The 25,240-nt window shown below is 38.6% G+C and overlaps 1 protein-coding gene across 1 annotated transcript; it reads left to right on the top strand.

Moving 5' to 3' along the window:
* The first annotated feature begins 806 nt into the window (after window positions 1–806).
* Window positions 807–4,684, top strand: LOC136224663 (uncharacterized). Its single transcript, XM_066013071.1, has 3 exons — window positions 807–941; window positions 1,855–3,306; window positions 4,382–4,684. The coding sequence occupies exons 1-2, from the start codon at window positions 923–925 to the stop codon at window positions 3,297–3,299; spliced, it is 1,464 nt and encodes a 487-aa protein (XP_065869143.1). The 5' UTR covers window positions 807–922; the 3' UTR covers window positions 3,300–3,306; window positions 4,382–4,684.
* The last annotated feature ends 20,556 nt before the right edge of the window (window positions 4,685–25,240 follow it).

Raw genomic sequence — 25,240 nt, 5'->3', positions numbered from 1 at the left:
ATTTGTACTTTTTAGTGATACCGGAAATTGACTGAATCGACTAATATTAGAGGTAAAATTGTTTTTTTATTATGAATATTAGGAGTATTTTAGCACTTTATCCCTAAAAAATGGATATTAATTTTTTAAATATTTTTTTTGAATCAATTTTTTTATATATATATATTAAAATAAAAGTTACATATTAAAACTAGGGTTAAGGTATAAAAATACCTTCAAATATTTTGGATCAGAAGCAATTTTACTCCTAACGTTGATAATTTGGGTCAATTTCAGACACTATTATAAAACACATATATTTTTTTAAAGAAGGCTTTCATGTTTTTTATAATTTAATAATAGAATTGGATATTAATATTTATAAATTCAGTGATTTTTTTGAATTTTTTTGTCCAATTCGTACAAAAGATAGTATATTTTTTTTTAATTTTTTTCACATCCCAACATATATTTGTGATTTGTTACTGATAAAATGACGCACATGTGAAGTGTAGATGACAATATTCATGACCGAGAAAACAATTCGATGAATTATTTTTTAAATTTACCCAACTTATTAATATTAAGGGTAAAATTGTTATTGACTCCTAATGGTAGAGATAAAATTGCTCATGACTCAAAACGTTAAGAGTATTTTTCACATTAACTTTTAAAATTAATAAATAAATGTAATAAATATAATAAATATATATATTTATGTACCCATTAATTATTTAATAATTTATGTGGGTTTGTTTTATCAACTGTTGGCTGTTTTTATTATTAATATATAAACAACCAAACGCCCCCCTAGCCTCCATCACATACTCCCGCCTCTTTTCTCGCCTCCTTTCTCGCGTTCCCTTTTTTCTCGCCGTCCAGCCCCAGGGCCGCGCCTCCTCCGTTTCCTGCAATTCGCCTCCAGATTATTAGCCTCTCTATCATGAAGTTCATGAACTACAGTAAGCAAGTCCTTTTAGTTATTTTATACATATGTATATGTTTCCAATTTGAACGATTGAACTGCGCCACTGAGTTTATACCTATAATTGATTTTGAATCCGAATTTCCTTTAATCGTAGACTTTGTTCATTCACCTGTGTTGAAATAGGATGTTTTTATTATTAATATTATTGTTGGGGTAGTTTAGGTGTGCAATTGCAAGATGATAGGATGAGTTTTCTGTATCTGTAAACAAGATTATGTAACTTTTGTATCATTGCTTTCGGAGAATTGGAGTATTTTGTGTGTTTTTGAACATTGAACTAGACAATTAAGTTTAAGTTATAATTAAAATTATTTTATCCTCAATCCCGATTTCTTTAGTTATTGGCTTTGTTCTATTGCTTCAGTCCCAATATATGAATCATATGTTGGGACATATGAATGATAAGATGCTTAATCATATTGGTTTTCGTTATTTTCTAGCAGCTACAGTTGATGAGTCAGTAGTTACATAGCATTTCTTTTCAGGGGTGGAGAAAGGGGTGCCAGGGGGCCTGGCCTCCGGGACCACCTCTATTAGTGGTGGTTTCAGCCCCCTGTCTTAGTCAGATTGAGTTTTGGGGTGCAAGATGCCCCCCAAATCTCTGCACCTAGTATAGTTGAGAAATAAAAAAAAAGGCCCAGAAAGGTGCAAGTAGATTTTCTGTATCAACTATACTAATGTATGCCAATATGATATTTCTTTTTTCATAATTTTTTCATCCTAAGACATGTTATTTGTAAATGCTAAATAATTGCTATGTTATCTAATTATTGTTCTGTTATGCTTTTTGGCTAGTGTCAATGGGTCAAGTTTTTGTTTTTTCTCCTTAAGTTCTTCGAGCTTATCGGTTCGTACTAATTTTTGTATATATTTTATCCCATGAACAGCAATGGCGGCTGATGGAGCAGGAATGTTTGTAGTTCGTCAAACTGTTGGAAGTGTGTTATGTTGTAAATGTGGCATTCCAATGCAACCAAATAGTGCTAATATGTGTGTGAAGTGTTTGCGCTCAGAAGTTGATATAACTGAAGGGTTGAAGAAGCATATGATTATTAGGCATTGCCCAGAGTGTGATACCTACCTTCAGCCACCAAACACTTGGATCCGGGCCCAATTAGAGTCCAAGCAGTTATTGGCGTTTTGTCTAAAAGCACTGCACTTGCCAAAAACTGTTAGGATGGTAAATGCAGAATTTGTTTGGACTGAGCCACATTCCAAAAGAATCAAGCTGAGACTGAAAATTCAGAAAGAGGTTCTTGCCGGTGCAGTACTTGAACAAACATTTGATGTTGAGTTTGTTCAGCAGGAAACAATGTGCAATGCTTGCACAAGAGTTCAGGCTAACCCTGATCAGTGGGTTGCTTCTGTCCAGCTTCGGCAGCATGTTCCTCATAGGCGAACATTTTTTTACTTGGAGCAACTGATTTTGAAATATGGTGCTGCTGTCCATGCTATTAAAATCAACCAGATGGATCACGGTATTGATTTTTTCTTCGGAAATCAAAGTCATGGTGAGAGATTTGTTCAATTTATAAGGCAATATGCACCAGTGAAGCATCGCAATGCTGAGCAACTTGTGTCCCATGATACCCACACTAACACCTGCAATTACAAATGTACTTCTTCTGTCGAAATCTCCCCAATTTGCCGGGAAGATTTGATTTGCCTCCCTCCAAAAGTTGGATGTAGTTTAGGGAATTTTGGTCCAATTGTAATATGTACAAAAGTGACAAAGAACATAGCTCTACTCGATCCCTTAACACTTAGACAGTGCTGTTTGAATGCGGACCAGTATTGGAGAGCTCCTTTTAAGTCTCTACTTACTAGCAGGCAGCTTGTGGAGTATATTGTTTTAGATGTTGAAACCACTGGTCCAGAGGTTGACGTCGGAGGGTCAAAATATGCTTTAGCTGAGGCCCAAGTAGCGCGTTTATCAGATTTTGGGAGGAATAATAATATTTTCTTTGTGAAAACACACCTTGGCCATATTCTAAAGCCTGGCGATCGAGCACTTGGATACGACTTATATGCTGCCAACATCAATAATTATGAGCTAGACAAGTGCAAAGGCCTTGTTCTTCCCGAAGCAATTTTGATAAGGAAGAGCTATGAAGAGAAGCATCAAAGAAAATGCGGCAAGCCTCATAAAACGAGCAGAGAATATGAAGAGTTCTTGAGGGATTTGGAAGAGGACCCTGAGCTGAGGTTCAATATTTCTTTGGTATCCACGGTTGATGGGGAAGAGTTACCATCTAGTGCTCTTGACGAGTTGCTGGCTGATCTTGATATTAGTGACATGGAACGCGATGAGGATGATGTCATGTCGGAATGAATGTTAAGTAAGTTTTTTCTTGATTTAGCTCGAAATCGTTAATAGTCACTTCATTCCGACATGCTTTGGTTATATTTTGCTTAATTTGTTTCTAGGATTTTCATGATATATGATGCTACAGAGTCGTATTTCCTTTTTTGTAGTAAAGGATTCATGTTTGCTTATTGGTTCTGTGTTCTTTTTACTTATCTAACACATCCTATCTAAACTAAACCAACACAAACAAGGAAAACTAACTTATTTCAGAAGCACCGACACTTCCACATACGAGTGTCGGACACTCTGGACACTCCGACACTCCGGGGACACGCACCCGACACTCCAAAATAAGTGTCCCCTCTTTTTCTTTTCTTGTTTAATGGGGACACTCAGGGACATGGATTCTAAGCTAATTAAGTAGAATATAGAGGTATCTTTTAATAATCTTACAAAATATAGGGATTGATATATACAAAAACAAAATAAACCCCTATTAAAGAATCAGAAATCAAAATCTAAAGAAAAGAAATATTGCAGTCGCCCCTTTTTTGGTAGTTTAAATAGTTTGAAGTATTAAATGTTTCTCTTCGATGAATTAATGACTTATTATGGATGTTATTTATGGTTTATAATGACTAATGACTAATGACTAATGAATGTTATTTATCATATATATATAAATTTGGTGTCCCCGCCATATCCGTGTCTCATAATTTTTAAAACTAATGTTTGTCTCACCCGCACCTGCACCTGTACCTGTTCTATATAAGTACCCGTGTCAGTGCTTCCTAGATATTGGGTTATAAGTTGGAACTTAACTCGCTATGAAATTTTTAAACGACGCTTGTCAAAAACGTAACATCCCTCGCTCTCTCTCACTCTTATATGTTTCCGTAATTTCTGAACGATAATGTCGTTTTGGATGCTCGAGTATAAATTAAATAGTTCTACTTCATATCATACCCTATTTTACTTAGTGAGTAGTTTAATTTTCTGGATTATGAGACCCAAAATCATATGTTATGAATCTGGAACTGAGAATGGTTATGACTGCTTTTCTGTCTATCTGGTTATAACTTTTATCCTTGTTGTTGTTGTTGCAGGCACGTGTAAAAAAGCCCCAAAACGGACTAATCCTGTATTCGCCGCTGGGCGCAAGTAGGTGTTCTAAAAGAGACTTGAGTATGCAGGGAACCACAGTGAAAAATTCGCCGAGCGCTCCAGTAGCCATGCTAGTGGACCAAAAGAAGGATTTCCCGAGAGACAAGCACAAGTAAGGCAGGAAACCGCACACTAATCCAGGCGAAAAGTCATGCACGAGGACGTAGCTTGAATTGATTGGGGGAGTCTCTCACAGACCAAATGTCATGTACGCAAAAAAAAAAAAAAAAAGAAGAAAAAAAGAACATCAACATTCAGTGATGGCGTGGATGATTGATGGGGAAGACGAAAACGAAGATGAATCTGCGCCTTCTATTTCGTTGCTGAGTGACATGGAAGTAATGCATCCGACGAATCAATTAATGTCATATTTATATATATATATTTTTTTTTCTTTTCACCAATCATCTTACATGTAGTGTTTGCAAAACGATTTTCATTACTAGGTTGTATTACTTTCAGTGTATCCTAAAATTTCTGGTTGTTGTAATGGATGGTCAAGTAGATTATGAATTCATGCACTCTTTGTCCCAAAATGATAGACTTTTTAAAATTTAGTGGTTAAAAAATATAGGTAAGGTTGAAAGATAATTTCTCAAAATTATGTGTTTTTAATTTATTAATGTTTGTGAATGAGTATTAAATTTTAGGGTTATTTATATATAGATGTTGTGTAGTTTTGTCGATTTGCAGATGAGTACTTATTCTTTTTTTCAAACGTAATCATATGGTTTGTAAAATTTTGCATTTGAGTTGATTTTGTCAGAATTTAACCGATAAATAATACTTTAAGCAAGTTTAATTCTTTAACTTTTGGCCTAATACATAAATAACCCACTGAACTTGTTCAAATATTGCAACTGCCCCCCAAACTTTCAATTGTAACAAATTACCCCTTAAATTTGTCCAATTGTAAAATATAACTCCTCAAACTTGTCCAATTGTAAAACATAACCCCAAATTGCTGACATGGACTGCAATTGAAAAAATACGTGAAATACAAAAGCTGCAACGCTCGTGGAGTGTGATAATCAAATCTTTCGCATGATACGAATCTGGGGAAATGTTTTTACGGTTGCTTCAAGTACGGGGTAAAAAAATTCCCAATTTGGGGTTATGTTTTACAATTGGCCAAGTTTAAGGAGTAAATTGTTATAATTGAAAGTTGGAGGGGGCAGTTGCAACATTTGGACAAGTTCAGGGAGTTATTTATGTATTAGGCCTTAACTTTTTATGTTTAATGTTATTTAGGTGTTTTTTTTTTTATGAGAGATAAAGTTAATGTTAGAAAACTCTAAAAATGATGATTTTGAAAAATTAAAAATATGGTTCCATAGTAAATATGATAATGTACAACTTTAATTCTTCAAAATTTTCGTTTTGAGGTCGTTAGTTTTTTATTTTGAGGTCGTTATTGATCAAATTTGGCAAAGTAAAAAAAATACAAAATTTTATAGACCATAGGGTTGCGTTTATAAAGAAAAATATCATAGATACCTATCTGTAAATTCGTGTAACTATAGAGTATCTATTTGTAATTAACCCTAAATTTTATATTTGTGTTAGAATTTATAGAATTTTTATTCTATGCATAATAGAGAAGGTATATTAGAAATATTAAAAAATGAAATATAATAGATAATATCATAATATAGGTAAGAATCTTGTCTAATTTCATATAAATATTATCCGATTTGGTTAAATTCAACATTTTGAGCCTCACGATTTTAAAACGCGTCTACATGTATTAGATTTCCACCTTATTAATAAGTTCCAGTCATTTTTTCTCAATTTTCGATGTGGGGTTCAGTTTATTCCTACCCCATCGTCATTCTTCAGGATTGCTCTTTGCTCAGGCCTTCTATCCTAGCGTCACTTACTCCGGATCGGGTTGTTACATGCTTACCAGCTTCTACATGGTTCGTCCCCGAACCACATCGTACGTGAAGAGTCGGTTCTGATACTAATTGTAACAACTGGCCAATAATATATACATATTATCTGCTTTTGTTCAAATTCAACATATTGGGCCTCACGACTTTAAAACTTATTTGCATGTATTGATTTTCACCTTACTAATAAGCCTCAGTCATTCCTTCTCCATTTCTGATATGAAATTCAGTTCATTCCTGCCTCATCGACATTCCTTAAGATCACTCTTTGCTCAAGCCTTCTATCCCGACGCTACCCACTCCAGATCGTGTCGTTACAATAGATGTATAGTTGTTCATAGGCATATATTGACATCCATTACATATATATGTTTTATAACAATACAAAATTTAAAATTAAAATTATAAGAATAAATAATTAATTGGGCTTGGTTTTGTGTTCTAAAGCTTAATTTCACTTTTTTTCTTCGATTGAATTTGTGAGAAGCTATTAATATTTATTAAGTATATTTTATTTTGGTAAATATATTATTCGAAATTGGCTTAATACATACGTAGCTCCTTAAACTTGTCACATTTTTTTCATTTTACCTTCTAAACTTAAGGAACAACCTATTGACCATCTAAACTTCCAAAAAACCATCCAATTTACCCCTCCTCTCCGACGTGGCGCTGACCTGGCAAAATACAAAGCTTCAATAATCCAAGCGCTATGTCGGAGAGGGGGTCAATAGGTTGTCCCTTAAGTTTAGGGGATAAAACGAAAAAAATGGATAAGTTCAAAGGGTTGCTTATGTATTAAGCCTTCGAAATTAGATTTGTTTATAAGCATGTTGACTCGTCCAGAAGTCTAACCCGTTTTTCTTCATATGTTGAGTTTGGAAAGTGTATTTGATATTTGACCCGATCAGGTTTAGATCTGCACAAGTCCTAAATAAAATGGGTTGGTTGTGAAATATGTCTGAAAGTCTGAACTCAACCGGACAACTGATTGACCCAGGGGTGGATGTAGGGGGTCAAAGGGGCATTTGCCCCCCGTTTCATAAAAAAAAAACATTTTTTTAGTCTAAAAAGAAGGGTTAATGTGCAAAAATACTCCTAACGTTTTAGATCAAGAGCAATTTTATCCATAACATCTAAAATGGTGCAATTTTATCCCTAATCTTGGAAGTCAAGAGCAGTTTTACCCCTAATGTTGATAAATTGGGTAAATTTGAGAAATAATTAATCAAACTGTCTTATCGGTCATGAATCTTGTCATCTAAAACACATGCGTTATTTTATCAGTAACAAATCACAAACATATGTTGGGATGTGAAAAAATATTAAAAATATACTGTCTTTTGTACGAATTAGACAAAAAAAAAAAAATTCAAAAAATTCACCGAATTTATAAATATTAATCTCCAATTTTATTATTAAATTACAAAAAATATTATATCCTTTTTTAGAACAAATTGATATGCAATTGGTGCAAAATAAAGAAAAAAAATAACTGTATTTTATAATAGTGTCTGAAATTGATCCAATTTATCAACGTTTGGGGTAAAATTGCTCTTGGCTATAAACATTAGGGGTAAAATTGCATCATTTTAGACGTTAGAGGTAAAATTGCTCCTGGGTATTTTTGCACCTTAACCCTAAAAAGAAACAGTATAGGTAGAGGCAGCAGATCGTTTTCAAGTTATGACAGATTGTAGATATCAATTGCCACCTCGTAATCGTCGATCTACTTAGCATTAGAAGTTTTTAATTTTAAGATATTTTGTATCGAATAGCAATTATGTATTAAAATATATTTTTTTCAATTAATGCTATTTTGTCTAAAAAAAAATTATATAGAGTTTTGCCCATCCCTCCCTCAAATCCTGGATCCGCCACTGGATTTGACCTAATAAATTTGTAAAATATTTTGGCCATGTTTGGGAATTAGCTGTTAGATGTTAGCTGTTAGCTAGACCTGTCCACGGGCCCGGGTACCCGCCCGGCCGGCCCAGGCCCGTGTCCTTTGGGTCGGGCTTGGACAATGAAATTTACTCTTAGGCCCAGACCCACTAAAGCCCGCCTATTTTTTGGGCGGGCTTGGGCCATATGAAAATATCACGGGCCGGCCCAGCCCGGCCCGCCTTATTAATATTAATTAAAAATATTATATATTTATAATTAAATATTTATTTTAAGTATAAATTTAATTTTTTATAATTAAAAATTAATAATATTTTTTTTAGGTGGGTTTATATGGGTTGGGCTTGAGATTTGATTTTTAAGCCCGAGCCCAGCCCGGCCCGAGCCCGTCTAAATTAATACTGGGCTGGGCTGTGCTTGGGACGAGCACTTTTACACAAAAGCCCGTTAGGCCCGGCCCGAACCCGGCCCAACCCGACCCATGGATAGGTCTACTGTTAGCTGATTACATTAGCTGTTAGCTGATTACATTAGCTGATTTGACTAGACCTGTTTGGTAAAAATTAGTTGATTGATAATAGCGGTTTGTGCAAAAAGACGAATAAGAGCATTAATTTTGGCGCATGAGAAGATGAGGAGTCTATCTAGTAGGGTTAAAGAAGTTCATTAATTTTAATATTGCAAAACGCTAATTGAAAAAGCTCATTTTAAGAGCTTTTTCTAAATTAGCTTTTTCATCCCAAAACTCTCTCCCAAACCTCTCTCCACCAAACACTCCAATCAGTGGTTTCAGTGGTCAAACCGCTAAAGTTAGTCAAAACCGCTCTTTTTATCCCAAAACGCTCTTTACCAAACAAGGCCTTTATTAATCCGTTGAATCTATTTAAAGTGAATATTCGCTCATGCATTTGCTTAAAATAATATACATTTTAATTTGAGTAAATTACATCTATGGCCACTGAACTTTACTCATTTTAACATTGTGACCACTGAACTTCAATTCTTAACGGTATAACCATTGAGCTTTACACTTAATAACGCTAGTGGCCACTTAACGCTTTAAAATGACCATTGACGGTCTCAAAGTAAAAAATTCGAAGAGTTAATGATTTTCTAATGAACTTTAATTTTTGAAAATTTCCGTTTTGAGGTTATTTGGTTAGGCGAGAAAGTGAATTTTTAGAGATAGAAAGCTCCAAAAAAGGTGATTTTGGAAAATAAAAAATATGATTTCATGGTAAGTGTCATTCTAAATAACTTTAATTCTTGAATATTTTCACTTTGAAGTCGTTAACGGTAATTTTCAGAGTTAGTTAAAGTTGAGCGATCATCGATGTTAAAAAATGTAAAATCCAGTGACCATACCGTTAAGAATTGAATTTCAGTGGTCACAATGTTAAATTGGATAAAGTTTGGGTAAATTACACACATGGCCACTGAACTTTACCCATTTAACATTGTGGTCACTGTACTTTAATTCTTAACGGCATGCCCACTGAACTTTACACTTAATAACATCGGTGGCCCCTCAACGCCTCAAAACGACTGTTGACAGTCTCAAAATAAAAAATTCGAAGATTTAATGATATTCTAAAGAACTTTAATTTTTAAAAATTTTCGTTTTGAGGTCATTTAGGTGTTGTTTGGTTAGGAGAGAGAGTGAATTTTTAGAGATAGAAAGCTCCCAAAAAAATGTGATTTTGAAATATAGAAAATGTGATTTTATGGTAAATGTCATTCTGAACAACTTTAATGCTTGAATATTTTAACTTTGAGGTCGTTAACGGTCATTATTCTGTACAACTTTAATGCTTGAATATTTTTCACTTTGAGGTCGTTAAAAGTCATTTTGTGGAGTTAATTAAAGTTGAGTGGTCATCCGAGTTAAAAAGTATAAATGGGAGGCTTATTTACATATTTAACCCATTTACTCAACTTATTACATATCTAGACTTTATTTTTGTGACTTTCCCAAAATACCCTAATCTTTCATCTTCCCCTTGTCTTCTGAAATCACTTACGATCGAGAAAGCATTGAATCATGGCTTTAAGACGGGAATTTTACTTGTCTTGTAACTAATCAGATCCTCACAAGTTTCGATCAAATCCCTAACCATTCTCTCCGGAAATTGATTCATGATTGGTGCCAGAACTCCGACGTCGAACATATTCCTACTCCGAGAATTCCGATCTCATCGGTTGAAATCACTAATCTCCTTCAAAAGCTCGATTCCTCGATGAAGGTTTTGGATAAATCTGAATGCCTTTCTCTGCTGCAAAGGATTAAGAAATGGAGTGACGAAAGTGAACGTAACCGCCGCTCCATTATCGCTCACCGATCCGGCATAGTTCTAGCTTCAGCCTTTTGTGAGTTTTCAGCTGATTCAGTCGATAGAAACGCTGATATTCGGAAGGATATATCGGCGTTAATGAACGATTTGATGTTTCCTTTGGATTTAGAAACACGATTCAAAATTTGATGTTTCCATATGCTTAGCATATTGCGAATTTGCAAAGTAAAATTAATTCTGCTAATTAGCATATTACGAATTCGCGAAGTAAAATCGATTCTGCTAATTAGCATATTGCGAATTTGCGAAGTAAAATCGATTATGCTAATCAACATAATGTGAATTTACGAAGTAAAATCGATTATGCTAATTAGCATATTGCGAATTTGCGAAGTAAAAGTATATACGCAAAGTCAAAAGGAAGGAGAAAGAAAAAGACTAAGAAATTTCTAAGTGTTATATATATATGAAGGGTATTTTTGGAAAGTTATAAAAATAAAGTCTAAATATGTAATATGTTGAGTAAATGGGTTAAATACGTAAATGGGCCTCCCATTTTACCCAATTTTATAATTTATCCTTAATTTAATCAAATTGAAAAAGCCTAACAAGACAATTTATAAATCCATAGGATTAATAGAATATTTTTGGTCAAGTTGATCAGAATCCTATCACGTCTATTTATTCAATATTTTCTCGTACTCAAATTTATTGAATCTAAGTTTTGCAAATATAGTGCTCGTTTGTTTAAATCTAAATAAAAGATAAAAAAATGTTAGGTAAAATTTTGAAATAATTACTTTTTAGCAGAAAAATAAACTAATATACTATTTATCAATAATAATAAATAACTAACAGCGATAGTAAATAAGAACATGTGAACCAAACAGGTCCATATTCTATTTGACATGTTGATGCAACCGTGAAAAAAAAAATGAAAATTCAAGTCTCTCACAATGCTTTTTACCAAACAACAATTATAAAGATTAGGCTTAATACATCATTTGCCTCCCGAACTTGTTCAAAAAGCTTGATTGGTCCTCTAAACTTTCAAAATATCCCTATAGCCCTCTCAACTTGCATAAAATATTCAGTTAGCCCTCTAAACTTGCGCAAAATGTAATTAATTGATCACTCAGTCGCAAAAAAGTAAGTTAAATACGGAAGATGTATTCCAACGCATCTTAGAATGGTATTACATAATTCAAAAATAGATTAAAAATGAAGTTATTGTTTGCTCAACTATAGAACTTGTCTTCTCTAATCTAAGAACCGTATACCCCGATTTCGGTCGTTTTAGTTTTTTTAAGACTCGTGCAATACATCTTTTGTATTTAACTTACTTTTTTACGGTCGAGTGATCAATTGATTACATTTTACGCAAGTTCATGAGGCTAACTGAACATTTTATGCAAGTTGAGGAGGCTATCGAGATACTTTAAAAGTACAAAGGACCAATCAAACTTTTTAGACAAGTTCAGAGAGAAAATGATGTATTAAACTTAATCATTATAATTAGGTAAAAAACATCATGAGAGACTTGATTTTTCATTTTTTAGTTCATTAAAGTTTGATATATTTTACTTAGTCATGACTTATGACCGTCTAATTTAGATAAATTGAAAATATATTTTTATAGTTTGAATTAAACTTTTTACAATTTCTCTGTAATCACTTTACACATTAAAAATTATTTTCAAACTGTGAGAAATATAAATTTTGAAAGCAAATAACACTTTGTTAACCTAGTTTTATGTTACAAGAAAAGTTAATAAAACATACTATGATTTATTTACATTTTTCATTTTGAGGAACTATAATTTAATTTAATTTATTTACTTAATCGTACAATAGAAGAACTAAAAATCAAGATGACATAAAACTTACCGAAAAATAAAAAAATCGGTTTCCGAAATTGAAACTGAACCGAAAAATAAGTTAACCGTAACCGATGGACTAGATTACAATTTTTCATTTAAAAAATCAATGGTTAATCAAAATCAAAAAATAAAATGATTATATATATATATATATATATATATATTGTAGGGAAAAGAAGGAAAAAACAAAACGATTATATTTATGTGTATTAATATATAAAACGATTATATATATTTTTTTTTGGTAGAAACAGGAAAAGAAAGACAACACGAAGACAAAAACTAGCCTGGGATCAGCCTAGGAAAGCTAATCCCAACCCTATCCTCTAAAAGGAGAGAAGAAAGAAAGATAGGAGGATCAGAAAGGGTGGTAACACCTAACATCCCCTCATGCCCAGCCGCCGCCAAGCGATCCGCAATCCGGTTTTGTTCCCTGAAGATGTGGCTGAATTCTAAGAACTCAAAGGAGGAGCCAAGCCTTCTAATAGCTTTGATAAGGTTATGGCTATTAAGACAAATATCATGATTATTAGAGATCATACTAATGGCCTCCTTATTATCAGACTCCACAGAAAGCCTCTTAATACCCAGATTTCTAGCAAGCTTGACACTAGAAAGAATACCCCACAGCTCCGTAGAAAATGACGAGCCCAATCCCAGGTTATGGGTGAATTCCGACATCTAGGCACCCCCCGCGTCTCTGAGAACACCTCCAGCCGCAACTCTTCCATTGTTGAGGCAGGAGCCATCCGTATTCAGCTTAACCACCCCATCCTTCGGTCTGCTCCAACCAACGAGGTGAACCTCTTTCTTCTGGGTAGACCTGGTAAGGGGGTCCCCTTTGAAGCTCTCAGTAATAGTAAGGAGCTTATTTGAGAAGAACTCAGGAAAGTTCTGAATAAAAACAGTCTTCTCACCAAAGATCTCCTCGTTCCTCCATTTCGAGAGTTGGTGGCAAATAATGGCAAAAAAAATGTCACCATTCTCCATGTTAGCCAGTAACTTCCCATTAACCCCATTAGAGAACCAGTCATTCTCAGAGTTGGCAAAGAAGGAGGGGAGAATGTGGTGCGGGAGAACTTTCTTCCAAACCTCCTTACTTTTAGAGCAATCCCTAAGGGTATGGCACAAAGTTTCAACATGGCCTCTGCATCTACTGCAAGCAACTGAATCCGCCAAATGCCGTCTATGTCTCTCCGAATTAGTAAGCAACCTGTTCTTAACTCCCAGCCACAGGAAGCTCCTCATTCGGTAAGGGATTTTCAGAGCCCAAATGGATTTCCAAGTATCCGAGAGAGGGTCGGATCTGTCAAGCGTAAAGGCTTCAAAGGCAGATTTGCAAGAGTAAGCTCCATTGTTAGTCAGGGCCCAGCAATGCCTATCCTTGTCCTCCTCAAGATTACTAATTTTAACTCCCCTGATTCTGAGGAGAGTATCTAGGCTCAAGAAGGTATCAAACTTAGACCAAATCCAGTCCCCATCGGAGTCCACCACATCAGCAATCCTCCAATTGCGGCTATTGCTAGGGGGGGGGGGGAGCTACAAATATCTATAAGAGGTTTATCCCCAATCCAGGTGTCATACCAGAAACTAATGGACTTACCATTACCCACCTCCAGGCCAACCCCCGAGCAGAATTCAGCAAACACAGCACTGAGCCCTTTCCAAAGGAAAGAACAATTGACAACTCTCTCCTTAGGGCCCCCAAAGATTTTGTCCTTTCGATACTTGCCACAAAGCAGACGAACCCAAATAGATGAAGGGTTTTGCCACATTCTCCAGAGGAGCTTCATTAATAAAACTTTGTTGTTGTCCTTAGCTTGTCTAATGCCAAGACCCCTGTAGACACCGAGTCGGAGGACCTGTGATGAAAACCTGAAACAAGACGGTCGAAGCGATTGATTCCGGAAGTTTTGAAAAATATATAAAGAATAATAAGCTGAGGAAAATTAACGGCACGACGCGGGCACACAACGGCATCCCACACGCGGACGACGATGGTCGAACGTCCGCTTGACGGCTCAAGACGTGCGCGCGGCGTCCGTCGGACGCACCGCGAGTGGCACGCTCTCGACGCCCGAGCAATGCCTGGGACCGCTGGCGCCTCGTGGGCCGTTGAGCACACGTGCCTGGCAGCGCGAGGCGCGCGTTCGGCGGCCGCGACGTGCGAGCGTCTAGCTGCGCACTCGGCGGCCACGGAGTGCACGCGTCCGATGGCGCGGGGCACGCCCCGAGGGTCGCCGGGCGGGCACCCAACCACGTCGGGCGAACGCCCAACGCGTCGGGCGGACGCCCGACGAGGGTTGGTCGCGGGCGCCCAACCTCGCGTTGGGCGCTCGCCCAACGCCGTTGGGCGATCGCCCAACATTGTTGGGCGGCCGCCCAACCACAATGGGCGACGCCCAATTTTTTTTGAGCGTCGCCCATTGTTCCGGGATCCGTTTCCCTATATAAGGGCACGGATCCCAAGGTGAAGAAGGAGGATTTTTTGGGGGGAGAGCTTTCTCACACTAGATATTTTTCTCGAGAGAGAGGAAGTGGATTTTTTGGGAAAAAAAACATTTTTTTTCCTAAAATTGAAAATCTCTAAATTTCCTAAGTTCAATTTTTACTAAATTTTTCATAAAAAAAACGGAAGTTCGCGGTTCGTGGAATCAATCGGTTTCGACGGTCAGATACTGAATTAAAGGTATTATCCGAGGACTAGACTCTTTATTTTATTTAATTTATGCTCTCTTTCTATTTATTTTTTTATGCTATAGTTTTTATTCCTTTAGTTATTTATTTATTTTGTCACGTTTTATTTATTTAGCGTATTTATTTAATTTTCGTTTCGTGTTAAATAAAATTCGGTTTTGTTTTAAAATAAAAAACCTCGTTTTGGATATCCCAATACGAACCGTGATCCGATAAAAAGGTAGTTCGGGTATCGAAAATGTTGTAATTATAAGTTTTTTTAATTTAAAAGAGGTTTCCAAATAACGTTTTAAAATGAAAACATCGTTTTAGGAACTTCCGTTTTCAACTATGATCCATCTTTGGTAGTTCGGAAGTGCAAAACGATTGAATTAGATTTAATTTAAAGCTTTTGAATAAATCTGGAAAATATTGGAGTGCTGCTGTAATTTGCCAATTTTGTCACTAAATGCTGTTTACCGACGGATTTTCCGTCGGTAAATCTGCTCAAATGTAAAAAATATCATTTCGGTCCCTTTTTCTTAACTTTTAGACTTTTAATCCTTAGTATACATATATATAGTTAGTTAATATATGATTTTCAAATTGTTTTAGAACTTTAACATATATGATTATTTTAGGAGATTGGTTTTTTCCATTTTTACTCTATTTTTGTATATATATGTATATATTATATTACCTTCCTTTTTATTGTTATCCATTCAAGTTACATTAAATTCTATTTTAAATGTTATTTACTCGGGCATTTTGGGGAGATAATTAGTAGATATTAGTATATATTATTTTTGATGTTTAAAACTATAATAATTATGTATATATGTAGTTTTGGGATAGTTGGGTTATTTCATTGATTATTATTTTTGGATAAATGTTATTTTCCTAGTTATAAGATTCATTTGCTATTTTCAACACTTTTAAAATGTAAATGTACTATATATAGTATTTTCATATATGTATTATGTAGTCCCTTTTTATTAATTTTTATTCTCATAATCTCCTTTTGATTTAAAGGTATATGTATATGTTAAGTTATTTTCTTTATTCTTTTGGCCCATTCATGGGCCCATATTTCAAGTGGGCTTTGTTTAAGTATAAATGGTGGTTTAAATGGATTTGTTAATGTGATTATAATAAGTAGAGAGTCCATTAAATAAGTGGGGAAAATAAATCACAAAAAAAGAGTTTTCAAATTGAATTATTTAAACTAATGTTTTTTTGTAATGTAAATAAATAGAGGCATTCTTGTTAATATTTCAAACCGTCTTCAAAATATCATGTTTTAGCCTGTTCCAACGACGGATTAAGCGAACATTGTAATTAAAATCGTTTTCTTGGCAAATAATAGAGTTTTGAACCATTTCCTTAAAGAATTTGTACAAAGTAAAATTGACTTGTATGTTTAACCACGTTTTCTCATTAAAGGTTTTTATCTCAAACGTTTTCAAATATTCGAGTCGTTCCAACGGCGATTCGAGTGAACTTCATCAAACGGGGTTTTGAAACGCACCCTAATCGTTCCAACGGCGATTAAGGTGCGAACCATGTAAATAAATCCGTTTTGGGGAAATAAGTTAATGTAGAATAAGCACACGACATAATATTTAACACGGTTGTAAATAAACCACTTCTTTCTTCCCCCTCTCTGTGTATGTATAAACATAAATGGGTGATTCTTTACTGGTGTGGCTTTTCAATATCATATGCTCAAAACGGTTTCTAAAAAGAGAAAGAAAAGGGTTTCAAATGAATTTTAAACTTAAAGAAGTATACGATTAGTCCGTTATCGCCTAACATGCTGAGTAGGAGGCCGGTGGTTCATAACCGGGCGATGTCGGGGTGCCTAGTAGCCTTTCTCCGGAAAGGAGCTAGCCTTCTCGGCTCGTACCTAAGTTTCCCGAACCCACACCGGTCTCCCGCAAGGGATCGGTGTTCATTTTCCCATTCGTGGGTGGCGACTCTTCCATATCTCCGAGCTCCGGTCCTGCCGAGCAGCTTGATTCCACGATTGGTTGCTTTCGGCGCCAATCACCGCTTACGCCGCCATGAGGTTGTCCACCCCCCGGTCCGCCCGGGAGATTAGGCCGCGACACCTCGTCTAACAAGTGGCGACTCTACTGGGGAAGCGAGAAATTTGATTCCGGAAGGCATGCACTAAGCCCTTAACGGGGACGGATCGTTTTACTTCTTTTCGTATGCATTCACGAGCATTATTGCAAACCCTTTGGGTAATTTCTGCGAAACCTCTAGCGAGAGTCCATTCGTCGCTCGAAAGAGGCTAGCGTAAGTTCCCCCTTACAGTAAGGCGCCAGAGGGTCCCCATCCATTCGTTAGGGGCGAATCTGTGCGGTCCTGTGAGGTCCCGCGGTCAGCCGTGTCAGCATATAGTAGCCTTAGAAGTTTCCATAGGATTACCCGTTACTATTTTTGATGTGATAAATGAATCAGTTCGTGTTTTCAAACCGCCATGATACGTGTCTAATCCTAAATTATGTAAAGAAAATGAGACGATGCGTTAATATATACTCATGAATTGACATACTAATTACCCTAAAACATCGAAACGATTTGAACTAAAGACGACTTAGTCATCTCATATGAATGAACATGTGCGACCCGCCTTGTCCCTTTCGGTGTCCCGACGAAGGCACGTGTTCAGGAAATACGTTATGACGTAAGCATGTATTAGTATTAATCGGTTCGGTGTTAAGGATAGTTACATTTCGATATAAAAGACTATATTAACGGTAGCCGTTATTCACATTCTTTAAATAAATTGGGATAAAACGAGATCACAACGAAACGAAAACGAAGAACATTTCTGTTTCGAACGACCTTGTTGTAACGTGAAAAGTTTCGCACAAGTAGCCCGTCCCTTCCGAATAAAAGATGAGCTTTTACGTTATGCCTTGTGTCATTCTTAAGAGAAATGGACGTGTCCGCAAAAGGTGACTAAGAAAATAAAAAGACAAAAAGGAACTAATCGACCAAAATCATTCTGAATCTACGATATATGTTAATCCCGTGAGTAGTTAAAGAAAATAAACCAATATCGTTGAATACGTGCCTCGGACGAGAGTATACCCCGTTTAAAATCTCGAAGCCGAATTAAGCCAAACCATATAATTGCGCCATATGGACGAGACTGCGGGTTTTGACTAAAGACTCGATCATTTCGACCGTTACCAAAACTGCAAGAAATATGGCCCGATATACGTGTTTGCTTAAATTCACGCCTAAAGGAAGGAAAACGGTGATATCCTCGCTTCGAATAAACATGCGATTCAACGAAACGTTGATTTTCTATAACCACACTGAGATGATATATCTCGTGGATTGGGAGGAACAAAGAGTTGTAATTAGTCGAAAGATTATCGTGCGCTCAAATAAGACTCGCCGTCTTTTCATGTAGCAAAATGAGCAAACAGAATCTCAACGCTAAAAACAAACACGTTACGCAATGAATCCGTTCCCTAAAATAAATCCAAAAGTGATTCCATCACTAAACAAACGCATGGTTATGTTCTCGATAAAATCCCCATTGTAACCCAAAAATCGAGACATGAACCCACGCGAATAAAGGGAACGAGTCATTGACAATAACGAACGATTGGACTAGAAGAATAACTCGAACCATGTCTAAAAACCGAGATGCGCTCAAAGGGAGTCAAAACCCGAATTAACGCATCTCGCGAAAGGACAAAAGACGAGTTATTCCGAAAGGACAATCCAACTTGGTCGATTTCTTAGTCACTGAATATGGATACGTCAAAACGAACTGTATTGTTTGATGGTTGATTTACTTTCCCGCAATAATCGACGGCATCACGCGTCCCCTGGACCGCAATGTGAGCCAAAAAAAACCAAAATCCTAGGAAAGAGACCTGGACCAACGAGTGTGTGGAGGAATAAGGGTGGAAGAGAGATGTTGTGATACGTGTAATTAGAACTAACGTTTGTTCTTCTTATCTTATAATCGCAAATAAATAAACGCACACACCACGAATCATGCATATGAAATCATACATACATACTAATGGATACCGTTCGCGCAGACGTCATCATTAAGCGGTTGTGGTTTCGCGAGAGTAATCGGCTTGTCAGACAGTTTGATCAGTCGCGAGTAGACAGTCCCGAATCAGTAGTTGTGGCTTCTGAATCATCTTCATCCGAGTATACTCAGTCTTCCGTCAGTATGTCTGCAACCGACGAGAATGTGGCTGAATTGGAGAATTCTGTGAACAATATCAACGACCAGCTGGCCGCAATCTTGGCCCAGCTAGCTGAGTTAGCACTGAAGGACAACAAGAGTGGTAGTAAGCGTGCTGAGAATGAGGTGAACGATGGCCCTCGCTTTGGGAATGAGGAGGATTATCAGGATTATGTCCGAAAACAATTAGAGAATGAGAAAGCTAAGGAAGAGGAGTGGAGGCAACACATCACACAGGAAGTGCAGGACTTGCGCAGAGGAAGCTCCGGAAGTCAGGATTTCTATAACTTGAAGAATTGCTTGACAGCAACAGCTTTGCCTCTGAAATTCCGGCTCCCTGACATGAAAAAGTTCGATGGAACTGGAGATCCCACCGCTCACATGAATCAGTATGTTGCGGTAATGAAGCACACGATCCTGACCGAGGATCAAGTCTTGGGGCTGTTTAACACTTACCTGGAGGGGGCTGCCCTCACATGGTTCCATGCGCTGCCAATGGTGACAAAAAAGGATTGGAAGGAGTTAGCGAAGTCATTCATCGCTTAGTATAGTTTTAACACCATGTTGGAAGTCACTTTGAAAGAGTTAGAGAGCACTAAGCAGCAGACTGGGGAATCCCTTTCAGACTTCGTGAAGAGATGGAGGGCTAAGGCCGCGGTCATGAAACAGAAGCCGCTTGAGCAAGATCAGATCCGAATGGTGATTGGCAATACGTTGCCGTATATTAAGAATGAGTTGAGATATATGTCGTTCACAGATTTCAATCAGATGTATAGTTGTGCCTTGACTGTCGAAGGCGATGGGGAGCCGAAGAAATCTTATACCAAGTGGACGAAGTCTGGATATAGTGCCGGAGGGCCTAACGCGAGTACGGAATCTGCGACAGTGAAAGTGGTTGATCTTAATGCTATCGAAAAGAGGCGGTTCGCCAAGTTCGATCAGACCTATGCGAAAGTTTTTGAACGTCTGCAGAAGAAGGGGTTGTTGAAAGCCCTTACCCCGTATAACAAAGCTCAACCTACTCCGCAGATTCAGGCTAGAGAGTATTGTGAATTCCACAGCAGTTATGGACATACGATTGAGAATTGCGAGAGGCTGAAACACGAAATCCAAGATTTGATTGAGGAGAAGAAGATAGCTGATCCTTCGTCAGCAAACCCTTCCGTTAGGCGCAATCCATTGCCTAATCATAGGGTGAGCGTGATCGAAGTTGGTTTGACGGAAACTGTAGTGATGGAATCTTTTGAGGAAGATGTAGAGGAGTTGTTGGACTCCGTCGAAAGAAGCAATGTGGGAAATGGTTTGTATGTGTCCTTCTTGGGTGAGGAACAAGAGGAAGAACCAATGGAGGAGGGATCAGATAGTGGAGCACCATATGACGAGGATAGTGCCGAAGAGACCGGTGAAGGGGCGTCTCGGACTATCGTGCCAAATTTGGGTTTGTTCAGTGGAGGAAGGGATCCCGAAGTGCACTTGCGTGAGTATATGCACGACATGTTTATTGAATCCTTCGGGGTAGATGAAATTGCTCAGTGGTTCCACCATTCGCTGGTAGGTGAGCCTTTGCAATGGTTCCATTCATTGCCCGACTCTTGCAAGCACGATTGGGATCGGTTGTCGGATTTGTTTCTTGAAAAGTATCAGAGAGTTGAGGATAGAACCGCGGAGCACTTTGGAATGCAGATTGGACCCATCAAGCGTCCATTGCCAAGGGTGAGCAAGTATAACGACAATAAGGACCCTATGGAGCACCTTCACTTCTATTTGTCGGCTATGACAGCCTTGAGTTTCAAAGAGGAAGAGATCACTAGCTTGTTTTGTAATTCATTGATGGGTGAACCGCTGATGTGGTACATGTCGATGCCGAAGTATGTTAAGACCGATTGGGCAGCTATGACGAAGAGATTTATCAAGGAATATACGGTATGGATGTTAGCAGAGCAAACCCCTGATTCCCCGTCTTACCAAACACCTGATGCGGTGTTAGCGATGCCTAGGTATGGTGGATACCAGGATCCTGTGGAGCATGCAAGGATATTCCGCGATCATATGTATAACGCTGGATTTCCACAGTGTGAGTTGCATGAACATTTTCCGGAAACCTTGATGGGTGAAGCCTTATTGTGGCATCAGGGTCTGTCGGAGGAAGAGATGTGTCATTGGGTACCACTCAGAAATGCCTTTGTGGCGAGATACGAAATGTACATTCCGTGGACGGGATCCCTGGATGATTTGGACAGGATTAGGCAATTCCCCGAGGAACATTTTGTGGATTATGCTAGGAGGTGGAGGCACCGTTATGAGCGGTGTAATGAGACAATGGGTGATAAGGTGCAGCTTATGTGCATACAACGAGGCGCTATTCCGTTGGCCACAAGAAGGATGAGTAGAGTGTCCCTCCGTGACTATGATGAGTTGATAGGTTGGGCCTTGTATGGATCGGCGGATCCCTTTTTCCTGAATCCGAGTGTTCCTCACGTCATGGATTTAATGGTCGTAGACATTTGGGCGAGTTCCTCGGACGAGGAGGATGCCAATCGAAGGGTTCCTATTAACATTTGGGACGAGTCGGATGACGAGCCGGAAGTTGCGGTGATGACGAGATCAGGTCGTGTGGCCGAGGGAAAGGCACCAATGGTAGAGACTGAGATTGGAGAAGGTTCGGCTCTTAAGCCCGACGACCAAGTTCTTGAACAGTTGAAGAAGACGCAAGCTAAGTCTACGGTCTGGGAAGTTTTATGCCACTCTAAGTACCATCGTGAGAACCTGATGAAGGAGTTGCAGAATTTGGTGATCTCCACCGACACTGAGCCGGCAGCGCTAGTAGGGGCAATAATGGCCCGAAAGAAGACTGAGATCACGTTTACCGACGAGGATCTCCCAGAAGAGGGGAAGGCTCACAATAAGCCATTGTATATCCGAGCGGAAATTAACGGGAAGAAGACTAGCTGTGTGATGGTCGATGATGGATCGGCCATTAATGTTTGTCCGTTGAAACTCTTGTCGAAGTTGGGAGTGGAGAGAGGAGACTTGACAGCTTCTGAAACAGTGATCAGAGCATACGATGACAGCCGTAGGCATATTGAAGGAGTCTTCAAGGCCAAATTGAAAGTAGGGCCGCATGAGGAAGAGACTGAATTCACAGTGTTGGACATCCAGGTAACTTTTGCTGTGTTGTTGGGACGCCCTTGGTTCCACAAGCTGGGAGGTGTACCCTCCACGCTCCACCAAATGATCAAGTTCCCTTTCGGGGAGGAGATAGTAACAATTAGAGCTGAGAAATTGAGCTCAGTGGCAGCATTGGGAATTGAGCCTCAACTCTTCTCCGGATTCCAAGTCTCTGGGATTTACGAGTCGAGCATGACCACCGATGTGGTGAAGATGATGAAAGGAGGTTTCATCCCGGGAATGGGATTAGGAGCACACCATCAAGGGTTGTCGGATTTTCCGGATTTTAAAAGTCAGAAAACCTGGAGGGGTTTGGGATATGAGCAGGGGAGTCCATCCAACATGAGTGCAGAAGGAAAAATAGGCTTGAGGAAGCATTTTGTAAGCGAGGGGCATGGAAAGCCATATTCGGGAACCTCCGAGTCGTGGACTAGCACGGAAGGAAAGATTCTGCCAGGGTTTGAAATCTTCAATGATGTCGCCGACTGGGGCAAAGGAAAGGCAAGCTGCTTTGTCGAGGAGATCATGATGCTGGATTCAAATGCCGAGGAGCAGGTCATTACCATTGAAGCGACTACAGGAGCTGAAATTGAGCCTAGTACCTCGAGAGTATATGAGAAGTCCGAAGATATTGAGGATGAAAATTGTATTACTGCTTTGTTTGAGTCCGATGATGTAATCACCCACGCTATCAATGAAATGAATTCTGATTTTGCTTACTTGCTTGATGTTGATCATGATCATTCCATGCATTCTCATTCATATAACATGCCTACATTTGAAATCAATACAATAGAAATGTCAACTTTCAATCTTGGTACGGATGAAAATCCTAAACTTATACAAATTGCTCAAGAATTAACTATTGAAGAGAGAAAAGAATTTGAGAGAATAATTAAAAAATACGAAATTGTATTCGCGTGGACATACGAAGACATGCCTGGAATCGATCAATCAATCGTAACTCACCGTATTCCAACATATCCCAAGGCGAGGCCCGTAAAGCAGAAGCTCCGACGTATGAGACCCGAATGGGCAGATAAGATCAGAGAGGAGGTGAAGAAGCAGTTAGAAGCAGGATTCATCGAAGTGATCGACTATCCCCCTTGGGTCGCAAATGTAGTGCCCATTGCGAAAAAGGATGGCAAAGTGAGGATGTGCGTGGATTACAGAGATCTTAACAAGGCATACCCCAAGGATGAGTTCGCCTTGCCTCATATCGATGTATTGATCGACAGTGCAGCATCAAGCATCTTACACATAAATGTGGATGGTTTCATGGGCTACATGCAAGTTCAGATGGCCGAAAAGCACAAAGCGAAAACCTCGTTCACAACAGAGTGGGGAACATACTGTTACAGAGTGATGCCATTTGGTTTGAAAAATGCCGGGGCAACCTACCAGCGAATGGCCACAGCCCTGTTCCATGACATGATACACAAGGAGGTAGAAGTCTACGTGGATGACATGATGGTCAAATCAGAGACAAGAGAAGGGCATTTTGCCGCACTCGAGAAGTTTTTGGCCCGAATTGCAGAATTCAAGCTAAGGTTAAACCCGAAGAAGTGCTTTTTCGGCGTTTCGTCGGGGAAAATCTTAGGCTATGTAATCGGAAATAAGGGAATTGAGGTGGATCCCGATAAAGTGAAGGCTATAAAGGAAATGCCAGCGCCGAGAAATGAGAAGGAAGTGAGGGGGTTCCTGGGGCAAGTTCAGTATATCAGTCGGTTCATAGCAAGACTCACCACAATCTGCGAGCCAATCTTTAAGTTGTTAAGGAAAGACCAACCCGTCGTTTGGAATGATAAGTGTCAACAGGCGTTGGAGAGTGTCCGAAGTTACTTGTCTAATCCGCCAGTGTTGAGACCGCCTAAACTGGGAAAGCCACTTCTCCTCTATGTAGCAATTGAGGAGCGATCTATCGGAGCAATGTTAGCTCAAGAGGGAGACACCGGTGTGGAACACGCGGTGTATTATTTGAGTAAGAAGTTCCTAGAGTATGAGCTCAAATACAACATGATCGAAAAGACATGTGTGGCAGTGGTGTGGTTGACGAAGAAACTGCGGCACTATTTCCAATCGTATAAAGTGATCATTATTTCTCGGATGGACCCCGTGAAGTATCTATACCGAACTCCATCCTTGACGGGGAAGTTAGCCAGATGGTTGTTGCTTTTGTCCGAGTTTGACATTGAATATGTGACGAAGAAGGTTATCAAAGGAAAAGCCGTGGCAGAATTTTTGGCTAATCAACCCCTGAATACAGAAGAAGAAGAGATAAGCTATGATTTCCCCGATGAACATTTGAATGCAATCGAAGTTATACCGTGGAAAATGTTCTTCGACGGAGCAGTTAATTCGAATGGAGCCGGAGTAGGAGTACTACTTATCTCCCCGGAAGGAGAAAGAATCCCGATGGCGAAGAAGTTATCCTTCCCCCTTACCAACAATATGGCCGAATACGAAGCATGCATTTATGGTTTGGAGTCATTAGCAGCACTGGGAGCGTCATATGTCGAAATTTGGGGTGACTCCAAGTTGATCATCGAACAGGCACAAGGAAACTGGGAAGTGAGAGAAGAAAGGCTACGTCCGTATCTAGATCAGCTAGAAGGGTTGGCATTGAGATTCCAAGAATGTCGCTTCTATCACATTCCTCGAGCTCAGAATCAGGCCACGGATGCCTTGGCCACTTTGGTGTCAGTTTGGGACAACCCCCGGAACCTTGCTTCGAAACCATTGGTATTGAGAAGATCTCACA

This window comes from Euphorbia lathyris, chromosome 3 (assembly GCF_963576675.1).
Source record: "Euphorbia lathyris chromosome 3, ddEupLath1.1, whole genome shotgun sequence".
In the NCBI taxonomy this organism is placed as follows: Eukaryota; Viridiplantae; Streptophyta; class Magnoliopsida; order Malpighiales; family Euphorbiaceae; genus Euphorbia; species Euphorbia lathyris.
The sequence above is the reverse complement of the archived record's forward strand: the minus strand, read 5'-3'. Positions and strand labels throughout refer to the sequence as shown.